Here is a 22,768-nt window from a genome sequence, read left to right as displayed (position 1 = left end):
AAGGGGACCAAAATGTGGCAGCAAAAAATCTTCCACACCATTACACCACCAGCAGTGTGAACCATTGATACAATGTAGGATGGAGCCATGCTTTCATGCTGTTCATGGCAAATTCTGACCCTACCATCTGAATGTCTGAATGCAGAAAATGAGACTCATCAGAACTTTTTTCCAAACTGATGTCCAGTTATGATCAACCTGTGTGAGTAGCCTCAGTTTCCCGTTGTAAGCTGACAAGTGAGGCACTCACTGTGATTTTATATAGTTGTAGCCTGTCTGTTTCAAGGCTGGACATGCTGTACATTCAGAGATGTTCTTCTGCATACATTGGTTGGAACAAGTGGTAATTTGAGTTATTTCCTATTAGTTTAAAGTAGTATAGGCACTCTGTAAACCCTAGAGATAGTTGTTTGGAGAAATCACAGTAGCTCAGCCATTTCTGAAATACAGTTGTTGTTGTTGTTTTTTTATAACACAAAGCATCAGTGGAGCCACTACCATTGTATGTTTCCCATACATAAATGATGACTGAATGAAAGCTCAAGAACATTTTACGCTTTATCATGTATTAAGAAAAAAGTGCTTCAATTCCATTTCACTTTCCCTGTCAGACAGTCGGTGTAGTAATATGGGCAGAATACTGAAACAAAAAACAAACAAACAAAAAAAAAGAAAATCTAAATCTAAATGTGAGGGCTATACAATAATTTCTTTTATTATAAATGCAGTGTATGAAATATCATAAACGCCTTACAAAGCAGAAACAACGGACTGTGCTTGAGGCTCCGCCTTCCCGGCCTACAGGTCTGCTAAATCATATGATTGGTTAATCTTTAAAAACGTCATCTGTGTTGCCCAATGAGCTTCACGAACTCAATGTTCGTATTTATTTGGTTGGCGAGACGATCGACGTGGTAACGAAGGATTAGTTTGTGCAATTCTCAATACGTATACTCAATAAATCCGGAAAAAATATCATCACATCGAAGTACATTCCCTTAGCTGTAGCATGCTTTAATCGTTCCTTCATATGCAGGTGAGTGTGTTTAGTTCCGTTTAGAGCAGCTTTAGAATCACATATCGAACTAGATCGGTTAGCTGCCTATATTAGCTTAAGTTAGCTAAAAACTTAGCCGGGCCATATGCATTCTCTGACATTGCATTTAGATTTAAAAGTTTCCGTTTCATTTTTTACTATTCTACAAATAAACTTTAAAACTATTTTTTTGGTTATCCCTTTTTTGGCATAAGTATGTGAAGGAAATTGTTCGGCGGAGGTAATTTGTGTTAGCTAATAAAGTTAGCACTCGCTAACGGTTTTGTAATGATGTGTCCCCAAGTGAGACAACCACGTAATTTAAGAAAGGAGAAAGCTATAATTTGATTGAATCCTCCCTCCATTCTTACTCGGAGCAGCAGACATGGTAGAGCCGACAACACGCAAGTTTGCATCCCTAGAAGAGGAGCTGGGCTTCTGGAAGGAGCAAGCAGAGAGATACGAGCAAAGGTACTAAAAAAAGGCATACAATCGGAGGACTTACTTTTAGGAAATTACTTTCTGCAGTTATTGTTATATAATTCTTAACATGTGCTGAGCTGATATTTTGGAGGTGTTGTACATTGCTCTGTCACCAGGGCTGAGGAGGCTCAAGAGGAGCTGCAGGAATTCCAGCAGATGAGTCGGGACTATGAGGCTGAGCTTGAGACAGAGCTGAAGCAATGTGAGGGTCGAAACAAAGAGCTCCTGCAGGATAATCACCGGCTTCGTGTAGAACTGGAAAACATAAAGGTAGACAACCTTGATTTTAAGTAGGCTGTGGCCCCTTAATAGAGGGACACAAGCACTGATGCTCCACTTAGTGACATTGAGGATTTGGAACAGACACACCCCACACAAGCAGCTTTTAGCCTACCAACATTCAGCTTGTTATTGCTACTGCCACTAGGAAAATTGCTGCCTGGGTATAAAGCAGCTGACTGCTATTTTAGTCAGTGGTCCATGGGGAAATAAGCATAGTGGAGAAAGTAAATTCAGTTGTGTGTTCAAAAAATGCTCAAATGTGGGGAGAGGGAACTTTTTAAAGGGTTTATTGTCTCAACGTTTAATAAAATAGTCAGCTTTTCTTATTAAAATATGAACGGCAGCTGTGTTGATTAATTTGCCATGACCTTGCCAAGCTGACACTGTCAGTTTCAGTTTATTTGTTCTTGTGCTTTTTGTAGGAGAAATTTGAAGTCCAGCATTCTGATGCTTTGAGGCACATATCAACACTTGAGGAAGAGCTGGGAGAGACCAGAGCAGTTAGAGATCATCTGCAGAAGTATATCAGAGAGTTAGAGCAATCCAATGATGACCTGGAGAGAACCAAAAGGTCAGTGCTTAAAAGTTGGTACATGTTCACACAGCCATGCTGTGCCTGTTAGACTTGCCAATATATAAACAATATTGCATAATATGTCCTCTCTGCTTGTCTCAGGGCTACCATCATGTCTCTGGAGGACTTTGAGCAGCGGATGAACCAGGTCATTGAGAGAAACGCCTTTCTTGAAAGTGAGCTGGATGAGAAAGAGAACCTGCTTGAGTCTGTTCAGAGGCTCAAGGACGAAGCTAGAGGTACACACAATCATCCACTCAAAGCAGCTTCTCAGGTTCACAAGAACTGCTGATTTCTCTTATCACTGACTCAGTGAATTTTGATAGTTTGATTAATTCAGCAGTTCCTGTTTTTATTTATGTCCTGTTCTTCCCGTTTATTGTACATCTGACTGTTAATATATAATAATTTTATAGGATATGTTTTAACTAGTAACCTAGGTAAAATTATTTAATGGGTTTTATAAGTGTTTATGAGTCTATGCTTAACTGGTCTTCACAGACAACTATAGGCATATATTTTAGTGTTATATGGTGTGTGGAAATTCACTTGGTGAATCTTTCTAAAGTGTGGAACGCTATCACAGTTAATATATTGTATGTGCTTTTAATGTGCTGCGAGAAACTGAACCGGCAGTTGGTCGTCAGGTTTCATTGTGCAACCAGCGTCACCTTTACTTTTGTTTTTGATCATGTTTGCCTGCCCCATATGCCAGCTTTTTCCACAAATATAAATTACTTCTGAAAAACTATAATAGGTGGTTGGTTAGAAGATGGTTTAAATTCTGTTACTTCTGTAACTTGCGGCAGACCTTCGCCATGAGCTGGCTGTACGACAGAAGGAGAGACGGCCATCCAGCAGCCTGGGCAAAGACACAGATCGTCCTGATACGATGTTACCCTCAGCTGGAAATCCTTCCATCCCCGTCACACCCTCCAAACCTATTAGTTCATATGTCACAACCCCAGCTTCCAACATCCGGAGAGGTAATATAAAACTCTATCTTAATAAGTACCTCTATACTAAAAAAACATGTGTTTATCAGCTTATGTGTGGTTGTTGTTTTAGGCGATAGTCTAACAGGAACCCCGCTTACTACATCGGCTAGAATATCTGCACTCAACATCGTTGGGGAACTACTCAGAAAAGTTGGAGTAAGAAAGTTAATACTTGTACTGAAAGTGCTATGTTGGTTTGTATGTCTTTATTATTGATTTCTGTATTTATTTATTTTAATCCTGCCAGAATTTGGAGTCCAAGTTGGCATCTTGTCGAGACTTTGTGTACGACACATCCGTCAACAGACCGGCGCTTACAGTTGGTCCTGGCAGTCCTTCGGGTTTAGATGCAGGTGCTGAGCTCCAGGCGGTGGGCCTGAGCCCTCCTTCTCAGTATGACAGGTGAGGGAATGTCATCATGAGTTTACAGTAGAAGATCTGTTTTGAGTAATACACGTCTAGCTATCTGCATACTTTATGATTGGCCTTCTTATGGATCCAGATTGCACCTTGTTACTTCTCTGTTTGCCTAATTTCCAGCTCTTAAAGTTGCTGTTTGGTATTTTAGAGTTTTATTATTCTATTTTTGTTGATTGTCCCTGGAAAAAAGTTTAGTAGCTTATTGCATGCTAACAGAATTTAATAAAACTTAATGGCTATTTGAATATTTCAGAATCTGCATGATACTTTAATTTTACTTCCTTAAATTAGGTGCCTTTTATCTTTACCACTTTGCCAACTGGTAGTGATAACTGGTGATAATGGTGTTTGTAGCTAAACAATGTAATACATGAGGTAATGTGTAGTTGAATGTTGGCATATATAGGTCTCTACACCAGTTATAACCTGTATAGACTATGCATAGAGTCTTTACCTTCTCCTAGGAGAAATTATTCAAGCTGTTTTATGATCTGAGCAGTTACTGTCATATTTCATGCCTGCATATGGAACAAAATGGCTGGGTTTGCATCAGAAGTTGAGGGGGTGAGCTCTGCCTGTCCAGCTACCCATCACAAAACCTGGAAACTATTCCAACGGTTGTTTTTCCACGTCTATCAATATATACTGAGGTGTCAAAACACCAGCACAGGGGTGCCGTCAAATGTCATCTTTATGGGGAACAGAGTTAAAAATGGATGTGGCCTCTGGGCCTGAAAAGCCAGATGAAGTTGGGCTAAACCCAAGCAGTGACATGTGTAATGTCATGATGTAATGGCCAGCAGGGGGCGTCTCCGGGGGTTGCAAAATGAACTCTGTAAAAGGTCGATGGGAGAATGATGCTCCCCTCTTTACTTTTATGACATGAGTAAAAATGTTCCTGATGACTTTATAAAGTCATTCATTAATTTGAAGTCTTACTGAACAAACATGATGTTTATTTTGTGCATTCTGGCTCCATTCAAGATGTGAAATGAATGATAAAGCAGGATATGCTTTAGGGTCTGGCTGCCTAACTTTGTTTAATAAGCCACTAACTCACAAGCATTGTTATGGGTCTCTCAGTCAGAACCACCCTGTGCTTGTTAAACACAACAAACAAAAAACAAGATGGCAACAGTCCAAATGCAAAGCCTTGAGGCCTTTGACTGTAACTACATTTGAAAAAAGATTGTGACTCTGAATGTACAGCTTTAGCTCATGAGTTGAACTTTGTTTTTCAGTTTGGTGAAACGGTTAGAGTTTGGACCAGCTCCTCCAAGAGGGATCTCCCATGGTGCCCAGTCTCCACAGGGAGGGGTCAAGATACTGCTATGAGAGGGGAGGGGAAAAAACCCTTCCTTTCTCTCTCCCTCCTGACCTTCCTCATATGACACCCCTGGACTTTGAGCTGAGCTGTCTTCCTTGTCGCCGTACGTCCTGCTGATTGTCCTTGCACCGTGCCCTCACTGAGCAAAGAGAGAGGCTCTGCCCATTAACACACGAACTTCTGCTCTCTCAGGCTTGTACCACACCATATCACAGGAGGCAGCACTACATCCTGTGGACCCTACCATTCGCAGCATATCTTCCACTATATCTCTAATGCTGTGGTGGCTAACTTAAAAAAAACAAACAAAAAAAAAAAAACTCATGGACCTTCTGTGTTTTCTGTGGTTGGATCAAGCACAGCAGGGCTTTGTAAACATTTCTGCTCCTACATCACTAATCTAGTGCACTAGCCTATTAATCATTATCCATGTAAGGAACAGTTTTAATAATTAAAAGCACTGGAAAGTGACCCTGGTATAGGGACCAAGAATCTGGAGTATTGTTTATGGAAAAGTTGAGCAAATATTGTGTTTGTGACCAAGTCAAAACCAAAGCTGTGATAAATGGGAAAACTGAAAATAACAAAAGCAATAGGTTTGTTTTTCTTTGAGATGTATATGAAAAACATGGTTTAGCTTTATCATTGGCCTTTTCTGTGTTTATCGTTTCCCATCATGTCTTGAAGAACACAGATTGATATTTTGGTTTAAAAATATTTCAGACTGGGTGAATGAATGAGCTGACAATGAATTACTTCCTGCCATGAATTGGCGTTAGTATTTCAGCCAGCCTTCATCACTGCTGTTACTTCTTCAGTTTTTGGGCTCTTGCTTTGCTGCAGTGCCACGGCTGATCCAGGTGTTAAAATACCGAAACAGATCATCGTCTCTGTCAGATTTTCATCGAGAGGGGTGCCACTTGACTTCATGGTGGTTAAAGTAATAGCATTTAGTATACCCCTCAACCCCATTTCGTTATCATTCGGGTCCTTCCTATTACCTCCCTCCAACCATTTCACACACCAACTATTTTCTGCTTTACTGGGGTTATAAAAGATAAAATTTATCATGCTGAAGATTTATGATCTAATGTTATCATAAACCTTTTTACTGATGGTAGCTGACAGTATATTTTAGACAGGCACTTGAATGTATAGTATCTCTTTCTGCCACTTAGACTTACATGGTGGACATATGGTAAACATGATAAGCAATAATAGATTTTGAAATGGTCAAATTAGCACTGTTCGTATATTTGTGTAGGTATAAAGAAGACTTTGAAATTAGGAAATGGAGCGATTCTGTGACAGCTATGCTTTTCCCTGAAATGTTTCTGTTTAAATGGATCTTGTCACTACTGCCATCCAGCAGCTCATTAAGCAGCTCATTAAGCAAATATTAAAGTTGCATATCTAAATATGACCTTTATACAGTAGCTATCACTGTATACTGCACTGTAGCCTTTGTGTAGGAATTAACTTGTAACATCTGAAATCTGGAGGTCCTCCTGTTTGCAGGACAGTTTAAAGGGGGCCTGTAATGCTTGTTTCTACAGTCATATTAATGTTCTTGAGTGTAACCGAGGCGCTATGAAGGTCACACAGTTAAAAATAATCATCATTTGTCTCATTCAGGACCTTTTTACAGTCCGAGTTTATCCACTGCCTGAAACAAGTTATTGTAGATCTTAATTTAGGCCAGCTTTTTTTTTTTTCTCTTATGTCTGCTCCCTCCTAAACGGAAGTTTTGAACCTCACTGAAATGAACACATTAAGGATATCCTCTTTAACGACATACAGAGTAGACAGAAAATAGTCTTTAGAGCAGGCTTGAACTAGAAATATTGACTCACAGGGAATCCTAACACATATGCTGACCTCATGATTTGAAACTTTGGCCTTGTTTCGTCTATAAGTGTGACAGAAAGTAAAGGGAAGCATAACTGGTCCCCTTTAATCTTCCTTGAGCTACTTCCAGTTGTAATCCTTGTAATCACTGTGTACTGGCTGTTTGTTTAGGACGCCTGCAGCTGCTTCTGTATGCTGACTTTAAACTGTTTGTGCCTGAGGTACTATACCCAACTTTCGTCCTGCTGGTTTGCAGTCGTTTTTTCTTTTTCTACTAAACTGAGCAGATGTGAATAATGTGAGTGAGTTACTGACCAAGACAGAAACATTAAAAGGAGAAAGTCAAACTATTTTTTTTTCTTTATTTCTTGTGCAGGTGGTTCAACAGGTAATGGATACAAAAAGTGCCATGTAAACATTTGTTGAATACAAAGAAAATTATAAAATGAGATTGACTTAGTTTAGGGTGATCAGGGACTTTTTGTTTCTAAGTACAGTAAATCTGGAGAGAGGAAAGCTACTGAAAGAAGATCTGAGCGTTGCTTAGTGCTCCATGTTGATATGTGACTCAGTTTTCTGGTTAACAGTAACCGAAAACCTTGTCTGACCTCAAACATTTCATAAACCGCGTCTCTAAACAGGTTTGGACACATGAGAGGCACAAATAATATGACGGAAGCTAAAAATGTTTTTCCTTGGTGGGGGGTAATAAACAACACTGCTGACTAGAAGCAGACTGGGGATTGAAATATCTGTCTATGCATCCAATCTGAAACCCTAGAGTGGTGCTCTGGAACAATAACAGCAGTCACAGGCAACAGGACGACGGTAACTGATAATAGTTCTACATCTGTAGATTTACACTTTGTCACTGCTTTAAGTACTAAGTGGGTGTTAATTAGAGGCTCCTATGTTTGTGTCAGTGCAGTAAAAAAAAAAAAAACAGTGAAAATAGAAAAGGGAAAAAAAAAACAGCAAATCACACAAAAGCATAACCACTAGACGACCCCACTAAGTTGAAATCATGTCCTGATTGTTTTTGTGTCAAGAAAAGGTGCTCTGAAACAAGAGGACAGATAGATAGCATAATAGGCTTTTTCTTTGTTTTAAGTGGCAGGCTTTGCCCTGAACAGTATTTCTCATATATGGTTTTTTAAAAAGTCCCTTAGTCAGCGGACTTTGTTCCATTGAAGTCGCTTTGGGAGTCGGTGTCCTCCTCTGAGGCATCCTCGACCACCCTTCGGCCTCCGCCTATGCGCCGAGGTGTGCTGCTAAAGGGGGGCTCATTTCCACGCCTAAAATAGGACAAAAAAGTACACAAGACACAAACAGAAAGAAACATTGTCACAGTGAGGGGATGCAATAGGCTCTGTGTTGGTTAAGTTCATTTGAAAACCAGTTGGGTGTTTGCACACTGCAAAAGGAGCGTTGATGAAGTACAGAATGTACAGGTTGTGCTTCGGTTACGGGTAAAGCACGCTGGTTATCTTTGTAACTCATTTTAACTCCTTGGTCAGGAAAATGAGTTTGGTTTACGGCAGTTAAACCAAGCACTGAGGAAAAATATGACCCCAGGAAATGGGTACAATGGAAACCAAATGGTGGAATATGACTTGGGACTCAGAATTTTTCAGTTACATCTCTGATAGCCACATTTCCCTCAGTTAGGCTCAGTGAAAGAAATGAGAGCATTAAGGGTGTGCACGGGGAATGAAAAGTTATGGTATGTTAATGAGAAATAGTGATGGGGTAACTTTTAGGCGCAGAGATACCTGCTGCGTTACTCCTTGGGTTCAGGGTTGCCTCTGGAATAGAGATGGACATGATTGTTTTGTTTCCGCTCATCAACTTTAGAAAGAATGTGAATGCTTCAAGTGTTCATTTACATCCCTTTGAATGACATTAATTATGCTCTGTAGCACTGAAATGTAGCTTAACTGAGAGCATTTAAAACTAATAAATGTGCTTTAACCTGTCTACAGTTTGGCAAATCTGTAAACTGTTGTTTGTGTACAACTGTGGCTACAAAAAAGTTTGGATGCTTTATAAAATGTTAGAGCAGAATGCTAAGATTTGCAAATAACTCGAAGCCTGTTTGATTGAAAGAAGCAGAAAAGACAATTTTGTTAATTTTGCTTTTCAAATATACAGTTTTTTAAATTTTGATGCGAGAATCATGTCAAAAATATGTTTAACAGGTTTAGTTCCTTCTTCCAACAGCACAGTTTGAGACTCAAGGGTTTTACTACGAAGGAAGTTCAGCGAAGCCAGAGTTTCTTTGTGTTAGCTGGCTCGACAAAACCTAAATCCTCATTCAGAGGTAACTGGTACCATGAAAATTATTTAACAGTCAACTTTCAAGTGAAAGAGTTTCTGCTTCAGGCTCTGAGTGTTCTTGCATATAAAGGGAGGGGGGCTGGTGCCATTTAGCTTCTTTACTTGCTCTGCATAAAATTAGATACATTGAGTACCACCAAAGGAGCTGGTGATAAAGACCTCACTAACACTCGGGCTGCAAATAAGATGAGCAGAGTGCTGTGTACAGTTGAGCTTCATTCAGGGGTTTTAGTAAGGTATGTATATAAAAACATAGTGCTTCACCACAGAGTCTATACTGCAAGCAAAGCATGGTTTAAAAAAACGTAATAATAAAAATGTGGTTCCTCCAGCTGATTTTAAGCCAAAACTCTGAAACCGACCAGGTTATGTCATGTTAAAACCTAAGTTACCATGGAGACCTAGCCTGTTGTCTTTGTAGTATTTCAGGTTAAACTGATCTGCAAACCATTACATTCAGTTATTTACATTTTACACAGCATCCCAACCTCTTACTGCAATGTCTGTGTCCTGTTGTGGCATCATGGAAATAGCAGGTGAACATCACCTCCATCAGCAGAACGACCCTTTGGCGTTTTATCCTACCTGAGTTTGTTCTTGAGAGAGCCGATCTCGCGGGTCATGGCGTCGTTGGCCTCAGTGGCTTCATCCAGCTCCCGCTGCAGCTTCCTGCGGGCTGCTGTGGCACGCTGAGACTCCTCCTCCGATTCCTCTAGCTGCCGCTTCAGCTGCTTCATGCGAGTGTTTGACTTTTCCGCCTGGTGAGTGAACAAAGCGAATATGCTAACTCGGCACTGACAAGCACAATCAAAGCTGCATTTATTTTCTTGTTCGTGCACAAAAACATTTCCGTGACTGTACCTGGTCTTTGTACTGCTCTGCCTGTTTTCTTTCGTCTTCCACCTGCAACATCAGGTCCTTGAGCTTCTTGTCTTTCTGGCGCATATTCTTGGCAGTTGTCTGCTTATCCCTGAGACAAGATGGACAAGAGTTAAGAGGAAATGAATATGAGTACAGCTGATACAATTTAAAGAAGGTAAAACCACCAAAAAAAGTAAATATTTTTTTATTCATCAAACATACGGTATGCTCTGTGTTTATGTGTCCCTGACCTGTTCTCCTGCTCCAGCTGCTCCTCCAGCTGTGCCACTTTAGCCTCCAAGGCAGAGATGGAGGACTTGAACTTGGACTTGACCTGGTTCTCCATCTCCTGGAGCTTGGCCTTCAGCTCCTTGTTCTGGCGGTCCAACTGCTGCCGAGCGCTCTCGTTCTTCTGGGAGGTGGTGCGCTCCGTCTGCAGCTCATTGTTCAGCTGATCCACCTGTGGGTGGAGTACGTGCAAAGAGAGGGATGAGAACTCTGCCCAGTGCTTTAACACTTCATGAATCATGTCTGCTACAGTCTTATCACCTGTTGTGTGCTCTTCCTCAGCCTGTCATTGAGGATCTCCATGTTGCTTTGCTCCTCCTCCAGCTCCTCCTCTAGCTGGGCGATCTTAGCTTCCAGGCGACGCTTCTCATCTGACAAGGCTGACCTGAGCACAGAGAGCATGGTAAGAAATGCCACCATCTTTTTTTCATGGTTCACTTCACAGACAAAGCAACAGAGTGAACTCTACACCTACTTTCCAGAGGTGTTGCTCGCCAGCTCATCGGACAGTTCGTCTCTTTCAGCCTCTGCTTGCTTCCGTCCTCTCTCAGCTGCAGCCAGTTCCTGCAAACACATACATTCATTATTTTGAGCCCCGGCTCCCAGAGACGTTCTTGCCTTGTTAGGAATCGACAGCCTTACCTCCTGTAGCTGCATGAGCTCAGCCTCCAGACTCTTGGCCTTCTTCTCGCTCTCCTTTGCGGTGGTCAGCACCTCTTCTCGAGCAGCACGAGCATCTTCCAGCTCCCTCTGGTAGTCCTTCATCTGGGCCTGGAGGGATGAAGAGAAACAGAGAAAAGACATCAGATAATGTTTCAAGTATATTTACGATACTTGAGGCAGATGATCTGTGTTTGATGATACCAAGTCCTGTTTTCAAGTGCTTCTCTTAGTGATCATATCTTATTTTAGTGTTTTGACATTTCCCTTTAAAGTCACAGTTACTAGCCAAAACCGGGGAATTTTCCCTTAAGAAGATGTTTGTCTACATATCTACAAGTTTATTTCAAGAAAACAACAAGTTAAGTTTTACATGTGTTTGCTTCCAAGTTAAAAAAAAATCCAAAAACATTTTACCTTTAAAATAAAAACCTTCACTACAACATATGCTTTAATGTAAATATGCATCTAAAAAATTACAGTGAAAACTAAAAGACCCATACAGTATTTATATAAATTCTTCTGTACTGAATTTTCTCAGTGTCCTTTGCTCTGACCTGGAGCTTGCGGAGCTGCTTGATAGCCTCATCACGTCCCTTATTGGCTGTCTCGATCTGTCCCTCCAGATCTTTCATGTCTATCTCCAGCTTCTTCTTGGCTGCTGCTGCTGTGGCCCTCTGCTTACGTTCATCCTCCAACTCCGTCTCCAACTCACGGACCTGCAGCCAGTGTGCATCATTGCAATGATTACTGACGCTGAAATAGCATTCTTTGATAATAAATCATTCACATCCTTCTGGTATAAGAATGAAGGCTTTTATTTACCTGCTTGACCAGCTGCCTCTTCTTCTCCTCTCCCATCTCATCTCTTCCCTGGAGGTCTCTCTCAAACTGGGCCTTCAGAGCCTGCATGTTGACCTCCAGACGCAACTTGGCATCCTCAGCCGCCTGCAGTTCGTCCTCTAGCTCCTCCAGCTGCGTCTTCATCTCCTCCACCTGGGCTTCCAGGCCTCGTTTGGACTTCTCCAGCTCATGGACCTTCCATCAATACATTTTAAATTAACTGGAAAGCTCTAGACACTGTAAACATATACCTGTAACTACAGACTTTCAGCCTGCAGATTTATTGACCAGTGCCAAGTGAGTGAAAGATGTTCCAACACTAACATTTTTCCCCACATCATCCTTGGAGCTGATCAGGTCCTCCATCTCTGCTTTTAGGGCCTTGTTGGCTCTCTCCAGCTCCTCTCTGGAGTCCTGAGCCTCTTCTAGAGCCCTTGCCAGGGACAGAGCTTTGGTCTCCTTCTCTCTGGCCTCAGCTTCAGCACGGTCTCGCTCGTCTGCATATTTACTGGAGACACTCTTCTCTTCGGCCAGCATCTGGAGATCAAAGAAACAAATAACTATGAATTTAACAAATCTGTTTTACTGTGCATATAATCTTATATAATAAAGTCACAATCTTGACTACAATTAACTGTGAAATTCTAAAAACAGGCTCAATCCCATGAATGATATTTTAAAAGCTTGTTTTCTGGTTTAGCAGACCTGGTCAAACTTCTTCTGTTTCTTCTCCAGGTTTGAAACGTTCTGCCTCTGGTTGTCCAGATCCATCAGCGTGTCCTCCAGCTCCTGCTGCAGACGATTTTTGGTCTTCTCCAGCTTGTCGTATGCTGAGGCCTTCTCTTCATACTGAGTGTTCGCTGCCTCCAAATCTCTCTGCAGACGCTTCTTTCCTTCCTCCAGCAGCTCAATGTTGCCTGACATTTCATCCATCTTCTTCTTTGCATCTGATAGCTGCACACAAAGCAAAACTGTTATGTAACAGAGAGGAATCTTCTACATGGTACAAGAGTGTTTTCTTGTTATGAGCTTTAGCTTACAGTAAACCTTCACTCCAATATCGCTCCAGTTTTTTCCCATCATATTATCTTTATTTTGCTCCCGCCAATTTCTCTTAAAGTCTTAATCAACAGAGTTCGGCCTCTGACCTGGATGTTGAGAGTGGACACGTGTCTCTCCACGTTCCTCTTTGCCTCCATCTCCTCTTCAAGCTGCTCCTGTAGGCTGTTCTTGTCGTCTTCCGCCTGTCGCAGCTTTGTGGAGAACTGCAATTTCTGGCGTGTCTCCTCAGCCAGCAGCTCCTGTTAGACACAAGAGTTCAGTAGTCAGTGCGTTTGTTCTAAAGTTTAATATATTTCATCGTCACAGCAAAGACTAAATGTTTGTGTGGTGTTATTAACAACATGTTAAGAGTAAACGTTCGGTTACCTGAGAGTCTTGGAGTTGGGAGGTAAGGCTGGCCACGTCTTTGCTCAGTTTGATGTTCTTTCCTTCTGCTTCATTCAGTAGGTTTGTCACACTCTCCAGTTCAATCTGTACAGGAATAAAAATTATGTGTTTGTTACTTTTTCAAGCGTAGTTTTGTGGCATTCTTTTTTTAATGATTCACATTTTTTTCCAGTTGTTAAATAATTAGTGAAAGTGATTTACAGTGATCTTGGAGCAGCGCTCTGTCAGCTCAGCCTTCTGCTTCTCGCTGTCGTTGAAGCGGGACTGAAGATCCGTCACCTGACCTTCTAGCTTCTTCCTCTTGTTCTCCCCATCTTGCTTGGCCTGGGTCAGTGAGCGTACCTCCATAGTTAGCTCTGACGTTTCCTTCTCCAGAGCTTGTTTTGCTTTCTCCAGGTTTGACTTGACCTGAGCAGAGGAAAATAAAGAGAATCCTCAATACGAAATTAAAGAAATAAAAAGCTAATGACAGCTGGGTATTAAGAATGATTCATAAAATAGTGGCCTTACTCGTTTTGACTGTTCCAGCTGCTCACTGAGCTCCTCAACAGCCTGAGTGTGTTTCTGTCTCATCTCATGTATTTGAGCCTCGTGGGTCCGGTTCTCCTCCTCAATGGCTCTCTTCAGCTGGGTCACTTCATGCTCACGTTTGGCTCTGTAGGCAGATACATGGATAATGCAGGTATTTTTTTAAGCATGCACATTTTGTTTTTTGGTTATGTTTTGTTAGTCATCTTTTTCTTCTCTAAGATAGCTTCATCATCTAAAAGGTGAATGTATATACACTTTATAAATTCCTCTGAATACATATTTGTGTAACCTTAGTTCCTGCTGTGTGGCAGTGGTGTCCAGAGTGTCCTCTAGCTCAGACTTGAGGGCCTCCAGCTCCTCCCCAAGGTCCCGTTTGATCTTCTCGGCCTTGTTCCTGGCAGCCCGCTCAGAGTCTAGGTCCTCCTGCAGGTCGGAGATGTGTCCTTCCAGCTCTCTGATCTTCTTCAGTGCATTGTTTTTCTGGGCAGACTCATCTTCCAACCTGTGAGAATCAAGAGTATATTAAACTATTAAAACTGATAGAACTTAGTGTTGTTTTGAAGAAATAAATACACCAGTCTGACACTACCTGGCTAAGGCGTTCTGTAACTCCTCCTCCTTCTTTGCAAGCTGAGCTTTGAGGTCAGCGATCTGGGCCTGCAGGTCAGCGATCTGTTCCTGTAGGTCATTTGACTCCGCCTCCAGTTTGCGCTTAGCTTTATCCAGCTCCTGACGGGTCTTCTCCTCTTTCTTCAAGCGGACTAGTGCGAGAGAGATACCACTCAATGATGTGTATGAGAAATGTGATATGAGTACCGTTACAAATGCATACAAGGTGACTACCTTCTAATTCAGAGATCATGGATTCGTGTTTATTTTTGAGCTTAGTGAGATTCTTAGATTTTTCTTCTTCCTCTGCCAGGTTAGCACTGAAGTCTGCAACTCTCTCCTCTAGCAACTTTCGCTCCTACAAAAACATCACAAAGCCGGTGATGTATTTAGTTTCCCAAGTGACTTACTTTGAAAAATGCTGATTTCCAGTACTTACCTTCAGCAGCTTGTTGTTCTGGTCCTCCATTACCAGAATATCATCCTCCAGCTTTTTGATCTTTCCCTCGCAGGTAACCTTCTCGAGCTGCAGTTTTTGACGAGCGTCTTCCTCCTCTTCCAAATGTTCCTCCAACTCCTGCATGAAAAGACTGAACCCTCAGTTTCTCCAGCAGCTTTATCACACTGTGAAAGCACAGCTACCCGAGCAATAACAACTCCAACTGAACAACAGTGCGAAACAGACATGTTGACCTGCATCTGCTGCTGCATCTTCTTCTTTTCCACTAACAGCCCCTGAGAACGCTCCTCCTCTTCATCGAGCCTCGCCTCCATCTCATGGAGGATTTCCTCCAACTCCTGCTTCTTCGCCGCCAGACGGACCCTCATCTCCTCAGCCTCAGCATACAACTCTGTCTCTGCCTGAAGCTGCTCCTGCAGTGCGTTTCTCTCCTCCACAATCTGACAGACAGGCAGAATCAGCAGACTCTCCATAACTGGAAACTTTATCGAATCAACGCTGAACGGATTCATTAAAAGAAAGCAAAACAAGGTTTGTGTCATTGATGCGCATTTAATCCCTTACCTGTGTATGTTTCAAGGTGATTTCTTTTAGCTCTGACTCAAACTTTGTGGCAACTTCTTTGGCTTTCTGTAGCTCCTCTTCCTTGAGACCCATCTCCTCTTCCTGTCGGGTCACTTGCAACAGAGGCTTAACCTGTTGTTCAGAAGGAAAAGGCAGAATTTGTCATTTCAAAATAATTTTGTAGTATCTGGAAAGTTTCTTTCTCAAAAAACACACAGATGTACTATGGTTTTGTTGCATTTATATGCTTCTAGAGACTGACTAGCTGACCTTTGTGAAAAGCCTCCACCACTGCCAGTTCCTTAGTTTGAGGTAGGCAGCACAGTTCCTCTGGATCACTTTCATAGCTGTCAGCTGCTGCTGTCGCTTGGCGAATGCCCTTCAAAAAAAAAATACATAGTGCAACATGCAAAGTTTTATTTACGGTGATAACAGCAACAAATAAACTGCTTTAAAGGGGGGGCTTCAATTTTCATACTTTCTGGCCAGGAAGCCTCTAGCTTGGGCCTGGAAAGCAATGATGATCACAGTGATCTTCAAATCTCTCTCCTCCTCTAGTTGAGCAAGCACTCCTGTGCGGAAGAAGATTTTACTCTGTCCGATTCTGTACAGGTTGGGGTCCAAGTCCAGATGCTTGATCTACAGAGACAGGAGATCAGTAAATGATGTGATATATTAAGTTGTCACACAGGATAATTCTACCTTGGTGTGTGTCAATGTTATTGAACATGGATGACAATTTTGAAGTTGTGAACTAACCATGAGGCAGCAGGCTTGTTTTCCGTCCATGAAACCTTTGGGAATAGCGTTAGCAGCCAAGATCTCATAACTGCAAGAAGCCAGAGAGATGTTACACTTAATATGGTGAGAAATTTTGACTGAAATAGTATAGTAGTAGCTAGACCGACCGCTGGCGGAACTCCTGGAAAACGATTCGGTTGGGGAAGCCTTGTCGACAGATCCTGATTCCTTCCAGCACACCGTTACACCTGAGCTGCTCTAAGACCAGGTTAGCATCCAGCTTCCCTGCCTGAGTAGAGCAGGATTGCAGTTTTATTACATAAAGTTTTCAAAAACTAAATACATACAGTATAACTCGCTTATGCTGACCGGTTAGTAATAAATTCATTTTGTCTATGTTATGTGTGTGTGTTTTTTTTCATGACTTTAGAAATACGGCCACATATGGAGTGAGATCAATTGCTAATTTATATGATGATGAAAAAGCTCTCCTCTCAATATGCATCTATAGTCATGTGAAAAAAAAGTTCTTATAGGGTTTTACACCATCCTGTGAAATACTAAGTACACATTTAAGGTATAGGAAATTAAGAGGATAGATAGCAGCCAAGAGCTGATAATCACACACACTTGATTAATTGATCATTAACCACCAGCAACCACCTCTAAAATTATGTTTTATTATTGCTAGTCTAGTAGTTTTGCTGCTAATTGTCTTTACCCTCTTCTCATGGTTCGGGATGATACATCTGACGAAGTTGGGTTGGGTGTTGTGCAGCGTGGTCATGAGTTTTGCCAAAGACTCCTTGTAGAGCTGCCCCACTGTGCGGAACATTCCCTTCTTGGTCTTTGAGGCGCTCGGGCCGGAGGTGTCTGACATCTTAGCTAATGTGTCAAGGCCGACGACTCTGTCCGCTGAAAAACACAAAACAGTGTGTAAAATCAGCTTGTCTTTGCTTTAATGCCTATTTCAGTTTTAAGAATCTAATTGCATATCTTTTGTGGGACAAACATATTGATAAAAGCAGGTAAAATGTGTGTGTTGCTTTCGGGTAATTTGTTTCATTGTGTACACGTCAGATTTGCTTTAATGTTCTTAAGGTAAAATAAATCTGAGTTGTCCCATCTAAAAATCAATATGAAAGAATCAAGGTGATATCTTTAGTTGTGGCTCCAAAATAGTTCAACAATCACTAAGGTTTCTTTTTTCCCTTTTATTTAACCGGGAAGTGAACTTCCTAGATAAATAGTCTCTTTTCTGAGTGCCTCTCAGGGCAAGCTAGGAAGCCCTAACCTAGAAGTTTCTCCAAAGACAAAGGCAAAATGTGCAGAAAAACATTTCTAGGATTTCAGTAAAGAAGAAAATCTAGTTTAGTTGTGGCAGCAGAAGCTTCTGCTGTTTTTATGCCTTACCACTGAGGAGAGTTTGGTCCTTGTCTCAGAGTGGCTTACAATAAACTTATGAGACGGAATAAAATCATATGCATCTCACCATCTTTCCAGAGGTCTTGGACAAACTGGTTAGAAGAATTGGAGAGCAGTGCTGTAACGTTGTCATTTAGAGGGTCCATGTTCTTTGTCAGCCAGGCTGTGGCGTTATAGTCTACCTAAAACAGCAAGACGACAAAGTTATGTGAGCTTTCATGAGAATGCAAGATGATTGTCTTCAAATTAAGATAAACATTATGAAGACAGAACATTTTTCCCTTCTCCTAACTGCCATCATTCTCACCTTCCCAGCATAATGAAGAATGGAGAACTCTGTTTTGTCTTTAAGCTGTTTAGGTTTGGCAAATTTCATGTGGTTGCCCTGTGTGTTTAAAAGTTTCTCCACAAAGGAGATATCTGTGGCTTTGGGGAACCAGCACTCTTCATCCAGCAGGGCCAGGATGCCTGGAGGGTTGTTCTGCAGAGAATATTTATGTGATTAAGAGGCTGTGTAAGATTTAACTGATGCTGTTATTTATTATTAACACTTACTGGCCTCTCAATGAGCTCGATGCAGGGCTGGAGGTCAAGGCCAAAGTCAATGAAGTTCCACTCGATGCCTTCTCTCTGGTACTCCTCCTGCTCCAGGATGAACATGGTGTGGTTGAAAAGCTGCTGTAGCTTCTCATTGGTGTAGTTGATGCACAGCTGCTCAAAGGAGTTATCCTGCAATAGCCAGAACACAAAGATGAAGACATGCATATCACATCCACTATCTTTCCAAGCGCTCTGCACCGTAAAAAAAAAAAATCCTAAAAAAACAGTAATATTCTGGCAGCTGGGGCGCCAAAATAATACCAGAAAATAACTTTCTCATGAAAATACGGTTATTTCCAGTAATGACAATACAGTTTGTTGTCCTAATTTTACATGGGACTTTGCCTTTTTCATTTGTGAATGTATTTTAATAATCTAAATATGCATATATACAGACAAATACATTTAAAAAACAAGAAAATTATGTTTTATTACATTTACAGTGATTTTACATTAATTTACATTTGAAATGTAAAATCACAGTCTATTTATGTAAATTTAATGATATTCTAGAAGAACAGTACAAAACTGGAAAATACACAGTAAAATTCTTTTATATTACAATTTTTTTTTACAGTGTGTGATGATCTATACCTCAAAGATCTCAAAACCGGCAATGTCAAGGATTCCCAGGAAGGAGGCTCCTTGGCGTTTAGTCTTATCCAGGGCTTTGTTAACCCGGCCCAGGATCCAGCGGAACAGTCGCTCAAAGACAGCTTTGGCCAACGCTTCTATAGCAAAGTCAGCCTAACAGACACAGACACACAGAAGAACACAGACCAGACTGTGATTAACACACAGTTATTCCTGTGTTTTTAAACAGTTTCCTCCTTGCAGTACCTGCTCTTTGGTCTGTGCCTTCTGCACCACCTCCCTGCCCACTTTGATGCGAGGGGTGAGGATGGCTCGTGTAAAGTCTGTCACATTGATGCCCTGCAGGTGACACACCTTCTGCGCAGCTACAAAGACAGAAATTTTGTCATATTGGACACAATATTATTTCACCCAGGTGTTCTTGCTGCTATAGATAATACATTTTTAAAGTTACAGCTGGCTTTGTAAAAGTCAATAACCCCTAGTGGGATTTCTAATGGCAGGAAGAAGTTGTGTCTAACCAGTGTTGTCTGGCATGGTTGCCTGCTCCTGGTTCCTCTCTTTCTTGAATTCAATGTTTCCCAGCTGCATCACTGTGGAGCACACCTTCAGGATATCTGGAACAAGGAAATCAAGTGGTTGACTTCACGGGGAAACACTAATAATAATGTTCTTCTTGTTTGCTGGAACATTTCCCCAAAATCAGCTTGTTTTCTGATTTAAATGTAAATGAATGTTGCCTCTTCAATGCAAATTCACAACAACAGTCCAGATTCAGAAGGTAAAGACCAAACAGTATTAGAGCGATGCTAATGCTATGCTTATTACTACGCTGATACCAATTCTGTCCTCTTCTGTGATGCCCATGATATTCATGGCCTCCATGGTTTCCTCATACATCTCATCGTCTTGCTGGCCAGGGAGCTGGACGTGGCCTGCGCTGAGGAAGCGGTAATTACTGAAGGGCTCCAGAAGTAGCTCCTCTGAAAATAAAGAAAAACAGCGACTTATCATCATCATCGTTCTGTGGTCAGTAATCTGTGAATCAGTGAGGCTTAACTTTTTATGAAGATTTTGCTCTCGTGAGAAAATAGCACGAGTGGTCATAAATAACATGCAGGAACGCTTTACTCAGCTTTATTTTGATTATTGTGGTTAAACATCAGTTGGAAGAAAATCTTCTTTGAGAGTTTGAGAAAATTCTTTTCCTCCATGACCTTAAAAAAACATTTTCATAATCCAGCTGGATAAATTGTGACATGCATGACAGTCAACGAAGACCAGAAGTGACTTCCTTTTCCCCTTCCTCCAGTTCCAGATGAGACTTCCACATGACGGTGATATGTACAACACACTGTCAAAGAAGCCCTGCTAACTGCTGCAGCATCAAAGAAGCCCTGCTAACAGCTGAGCAGCAGCATCAAAGAAATCACACACATATTTTGGGTTTATAATCATCTTACCGCGCAGTTTGTCCTTGGCACCAGCAATCATGTAGTAGAAAATGTGAAAAGCTCTTTCTGTCTTTGCCTGTCTGATACAGCGAGACTTCTCCAGCAGATCTGAGAGCAACTGTTAAAGAATAAAAATCTCATTTGTGAGTAGGGGCAATTTAGTTTACAAACCTCTGTTCAGCCTTAAATGATAATTCTTGTTTTAACTAAATAGGAAGAATATAATTAATGCCTTGTGTTTTTTTTTTACAAGCCAGTCAAGTTTCAGTTTCTAATGATCTAATAATCTATCTCTCTCCAAAATGTCATCGAATGAGTGCCACCTATTCAGTATCTAGCCAAATGTGAAATATTTTCACAAGCCCTGATTTTATTCCTAAGTTATATGACAGAAAAATGTCCAGAAGAGTATGACATTATGTTTAAAAATAAACTGTCATCAGATATTAGTGTTAATCTTTGCAGTAATCAGTGTATGAATTCTTGATTTAAAGCCAAACATTTATTTTCTGAGGTTATTGTGACTTTAAACAATCTAAACAGTTCATCCAAGTGATTAATAAGTAATTGTAATAATTGTAATAGTAATAAGTAATTAAGTAATTAGCAACAAAGCTAGCAGTCATTGTTTTAAAAATCTCATAGATGATGCAAGTTTGAATTATATACCTAAAAAAACGCCTTTTATAGGAAAAAGATGATTTATAATGGCCCGAAATAAACTGTTATTCAAAAGCTGTCAGCAGATAAACTTTGCAATAACTTATTTGAAATCAAAAAGCAGCACACAGCATTTAACTTTTGGTGCAGATGAAAGGCAACACAAAAAGTCTTCTCACTGTAAAAATAATATGTCTAAGATTAAAAAGTAAAAAGGATACAAGTCTCAATGTTGGCTCCAACAATGTAGCCGGTCACGTCAAAGTTGATGCGGATGAATTTTCCCTGTGAGAGAGATAAATGAGAAGTGAGATCACGATACGTGCAAAAAATATAACTAAGAAAACATCTAAACAATGCATTCTATAACTTCACAAAACTCACAAATCTTGAGGAGTTGTCATTTTTGATGGTCTTAGCATTTCCAAAGGCCTCCAGGATAGGATTGGCCTGCAGGAGTTGCTTCTCCAGCTCCCCCTAGTGATGACAGCAACACAGAAAAATGTGACTAAGAAGGACTGATTCGCTGCTTGTGATGCAGTGGAGTTGGAGTTTGGTGGGGATGAAGTAGTATAGGGTCAGTATTGATAGGTTAGCGCAGGTCTACCAGAATATCATCAGTGACAAGGGAAAAAAGGCAGAAAACAAGACGAAGGGCACGGGTCCTCACTAAACAATGAATATTTGGACAAGTACATTTATATCAAGTTACAAAAGGTTAATATAATAATTTCACTGTAGTCTTCTTTGATTTTCTGATGAATACTGGATGGATTACATAACACAGACATGACCAAAACACTCCTCCATCAGTTCTGAGAAACTGTTAAAATCCAGAGAAGCTGTTGTTGATGACGAAGATCAGAGGCTGAGATGGATGAGGTGGGTTATGTTGGGTCACAGGCTTCCAAATACCAGCTGAAAAGCTGTGAAAATATTCCAACAAAGTTTTTTTTATTCAGTGCGTTGGCAAATCAAAATGATTCTGATTCAGAAACATCCTACTGGAGATGCGATTTGCTTCCAGCGTGACTGCAGAGACTGTAGATGCAGGTGGAGCTGGGCGATAGTCAGTAAATGAGGCAGACACCCCGTCACTCTGCATTGAGTTAATCCACCTGATCAAAGTGGTCTGTCCTAGTCTGTATCCAGGTCGGGCGCTGTAGACCTCTACCTAACCTCTCTTGCTTAAAAACACCTCCCTTAGCAACACTGTAAGTGAGCTAAAGCTAGGAAGAAGAGAAAGGAGCACGACTTGTAGCACAAAGATAATGAAGACAAACGATAGCCATGTGAAGCTGTTTGCCAACTTGTGTGAATTCGTTAAGCTCAGTTTCAAAATATGTGGTTTACAGATGTTTTTACTAATGCTGATATATATTTTTCCATATATTAGAGGACTGTTTTTGGAACTCACTGACAAATATGGAGGTCAGCCACAGCCGTAATTAAAAATAGAAATAATGATAATAAGTAAAAGACGTAGCCAATACTGACTGAATGTGAATTGAAGTAATATTCCCGGTTTTCACATTATTTCACTTCATACTGTATTTTTATGTGAAATTTGGCAAAACTAGTGATATTTTGACAGATATTTTAAGCTTGCTTTAGCAAACCAAACAGACATATAGACATTTCAAAGGAACATGGGAAAATTTAAAAAAGAGAACTAAAATAATTTTGGAATTTGCCTCTTAGAAAAATGCTTTAATTTGGGAAAA

The 22,768-nt window shown here is 40.8% G+C and overlaps 2 protein-coding genes across 4 annotated transcripts in view; one reads left to right on the top strand and one right to left on the bottom strand.

The window, feature by feature from the left end:
- The first annotated feature begins 863 nt into the window (after window positions 1-863).
- Window positions 864-7,319, top strand: LOC146573162 (nuclear distribution protein nudE homolog 1-like). Its single transcript, XM_085277763.1, has 9 exons — window positions 864-1,036; window positions 1,417-1,507; window positions 1,636-1,789; window positions 2,224-2,372; window positions 2,478-2,614; window positions 3,185-3,361; window positions 3,444-3,529; window positions 3,621-3,775; window positions 5,035-7,319. The coding sequence occupies exons 2-9, from the start codon at window positions 1,422-1,424 to the stop codon at window positions 5,126-5,128; spliced, it is 1,038 nt and encodes a 345-aa protein (XP_085133889.1). The 5' UTR covers window positions 864-1,036; window positions 1,417-1,421; the 3' UTR covers window positions 5,129-7,319.
- The window catches only part of myh11a (myosin, heavy chain 11a, smooth muscle), a 33,043-nt gene continuing 17,591 nt past the window's right edge, over window positions 7,317-22,768 (bottom strand). For 2 of the 3 annotated variants that reach the window (XM_085277760.1, XM_085277761.1), the window contains 36 exons: window positions 21,429-21,521; window positions 21,266-21,329; window positions 20,394-20,492; window positions 19,770-19,913; window positions 19,452-19,547; window positions 19,177-19,295; window positions 18,931-19,083; window positions 18,292-18,465; window positions 18,044-18,217; window positions 17,804-17,918; window positions 17,033-17,226; window positions 16,479-16,600; window positions 16,330-16,399; window positions 16,049-16,209; window positions 15,841-15,949; window positions 15,571-15,702; window positions 15,240-15,446; window positions 14,986-15,123; window positions 14,781-14,904; window positions 14,527-14,698; window positions 14,227-14,439; window positions 13,917-14,061; window positions 13,608-13,814; window positions 13,386-13,490; window positions 13,106-13,258; window positions 12,663-12,911; window positions 12,282-12,494; window positions 11,940-12,152; window positions 11,672-11,833; window positions 11,097-11,225; window positions 10,930-11,018; window positions 10,716-10,839; window positions 10,418-10,626; window positions 10,167-10,275; window positions 9,891-10,063; window positions 7,317-8,263 (listed from right to left, as the gene is read on the bottom strand). In XM_085277760.1, coding sequence (XP_085133886.1) covers window positions 8,134-8,263; window positions 9,891-10,063; window positions 10,167-10,275; window positions 10,418-10,626; window positions 10,716-10,839; window positions 10,930-11,018; window positions 11,097-11,225; window positions 11,672-11,833; window positions 11,940-12,152; window positions 12,282-12,494; window positions 12,663-12,911; window positions 13,106-13,258; window positions 13,386-13,490; window positions 13,608-13,814; window positions 13,917-14,061; window positions 14,227-14,439; window positions 14,527-14,698; window positions 14,781-14,904; window positions 14,986-15,123; window positions 15,240-15,446; window positions 15,571-15,702; window positions 15,841-15,949; window positions 16,049-16,209; window positions 16,330-16,399; window positions 16,479-16,600; window positions 17,033-17,226; window positions 17,804-17,918; window positions 18,044-18,217; window positions 18,292-18,465; window positions 18,931-19,083; window positions 19,177-19,295; window positions 19,452-19,547; window positions 19,770-19,913; window positions 20,394-20,492; window positions 21,266-21,329; window positions 21,429-21,521 — 5,283 coding nt within the window. In that variant the 3' untranslated portion in view covers window positions 7,317-8,133. Of the gene's footprint in view, window positions 8,264-8,740; window positions 8,774-9,890; window positions 10,064-10,166; window positions 10,276-10,417; window positions 10,627-10,715; window positions 10,840-10,929; window positions 11,019-11,096; window positions 11,226-11,671; window positions 11,834-11,939; window positions 12,153-12,281; window positions 12,495-12,662; window positions 12,912-13,105; window positions 13,259-13,385; window positions 13,491-13,607; window positions 13,815-13,916; window positions 14,062-14,226; window positions 14,440-14,526; window positions 14,699-14,780; window positions 14,905-14,985; window positions 15,124-15,239; window positions 15,447-15,570; window positions 15,703-15,840; window positions 15,950-16,048; window positions 16,210-16,329; window positions 16,400-16,478; window positions 16,601-17,032; window positions 17,227-17,803; window positions 17,919-18,043; window positions 18,218-18,291; window positions 18,466-18,930; window positions 19,084-19,176; window positions 19,296-19,451; window positions 19,548-19,769; window positions 19,914-20,393; window positions 20,493-21,265; window positions 21,330-21,428; window positions 21,522-22,768 lie in introns of all 3 variants that reach the window. The other variant, XM_085277762.1, reaches the window with a different exon arrangement.

Source organism: Mchenga conophoros, linkage group LG6 (genome assembly GCF_057382185.1).
Source record: "Mchenga conophoros isolate Kocher_MC1m ecotype Shallow Benthic linkage group LG6, M_conophoros_male_GT1.1, whole genome shotgun sequence".
NCBI classification, from domain to species: domain Eukaryota; kingdom Metazoa; phylum Chordata; class Actinopteri; order Cichliformes; family Cichlidae; genus Mchenga; species Mchenga conophoros.
The sequence above is the reverse complement of the archived record's forward strand: the minus strand, read 5'-3'. Positions and strand labels throughout refer to the sequence as shown.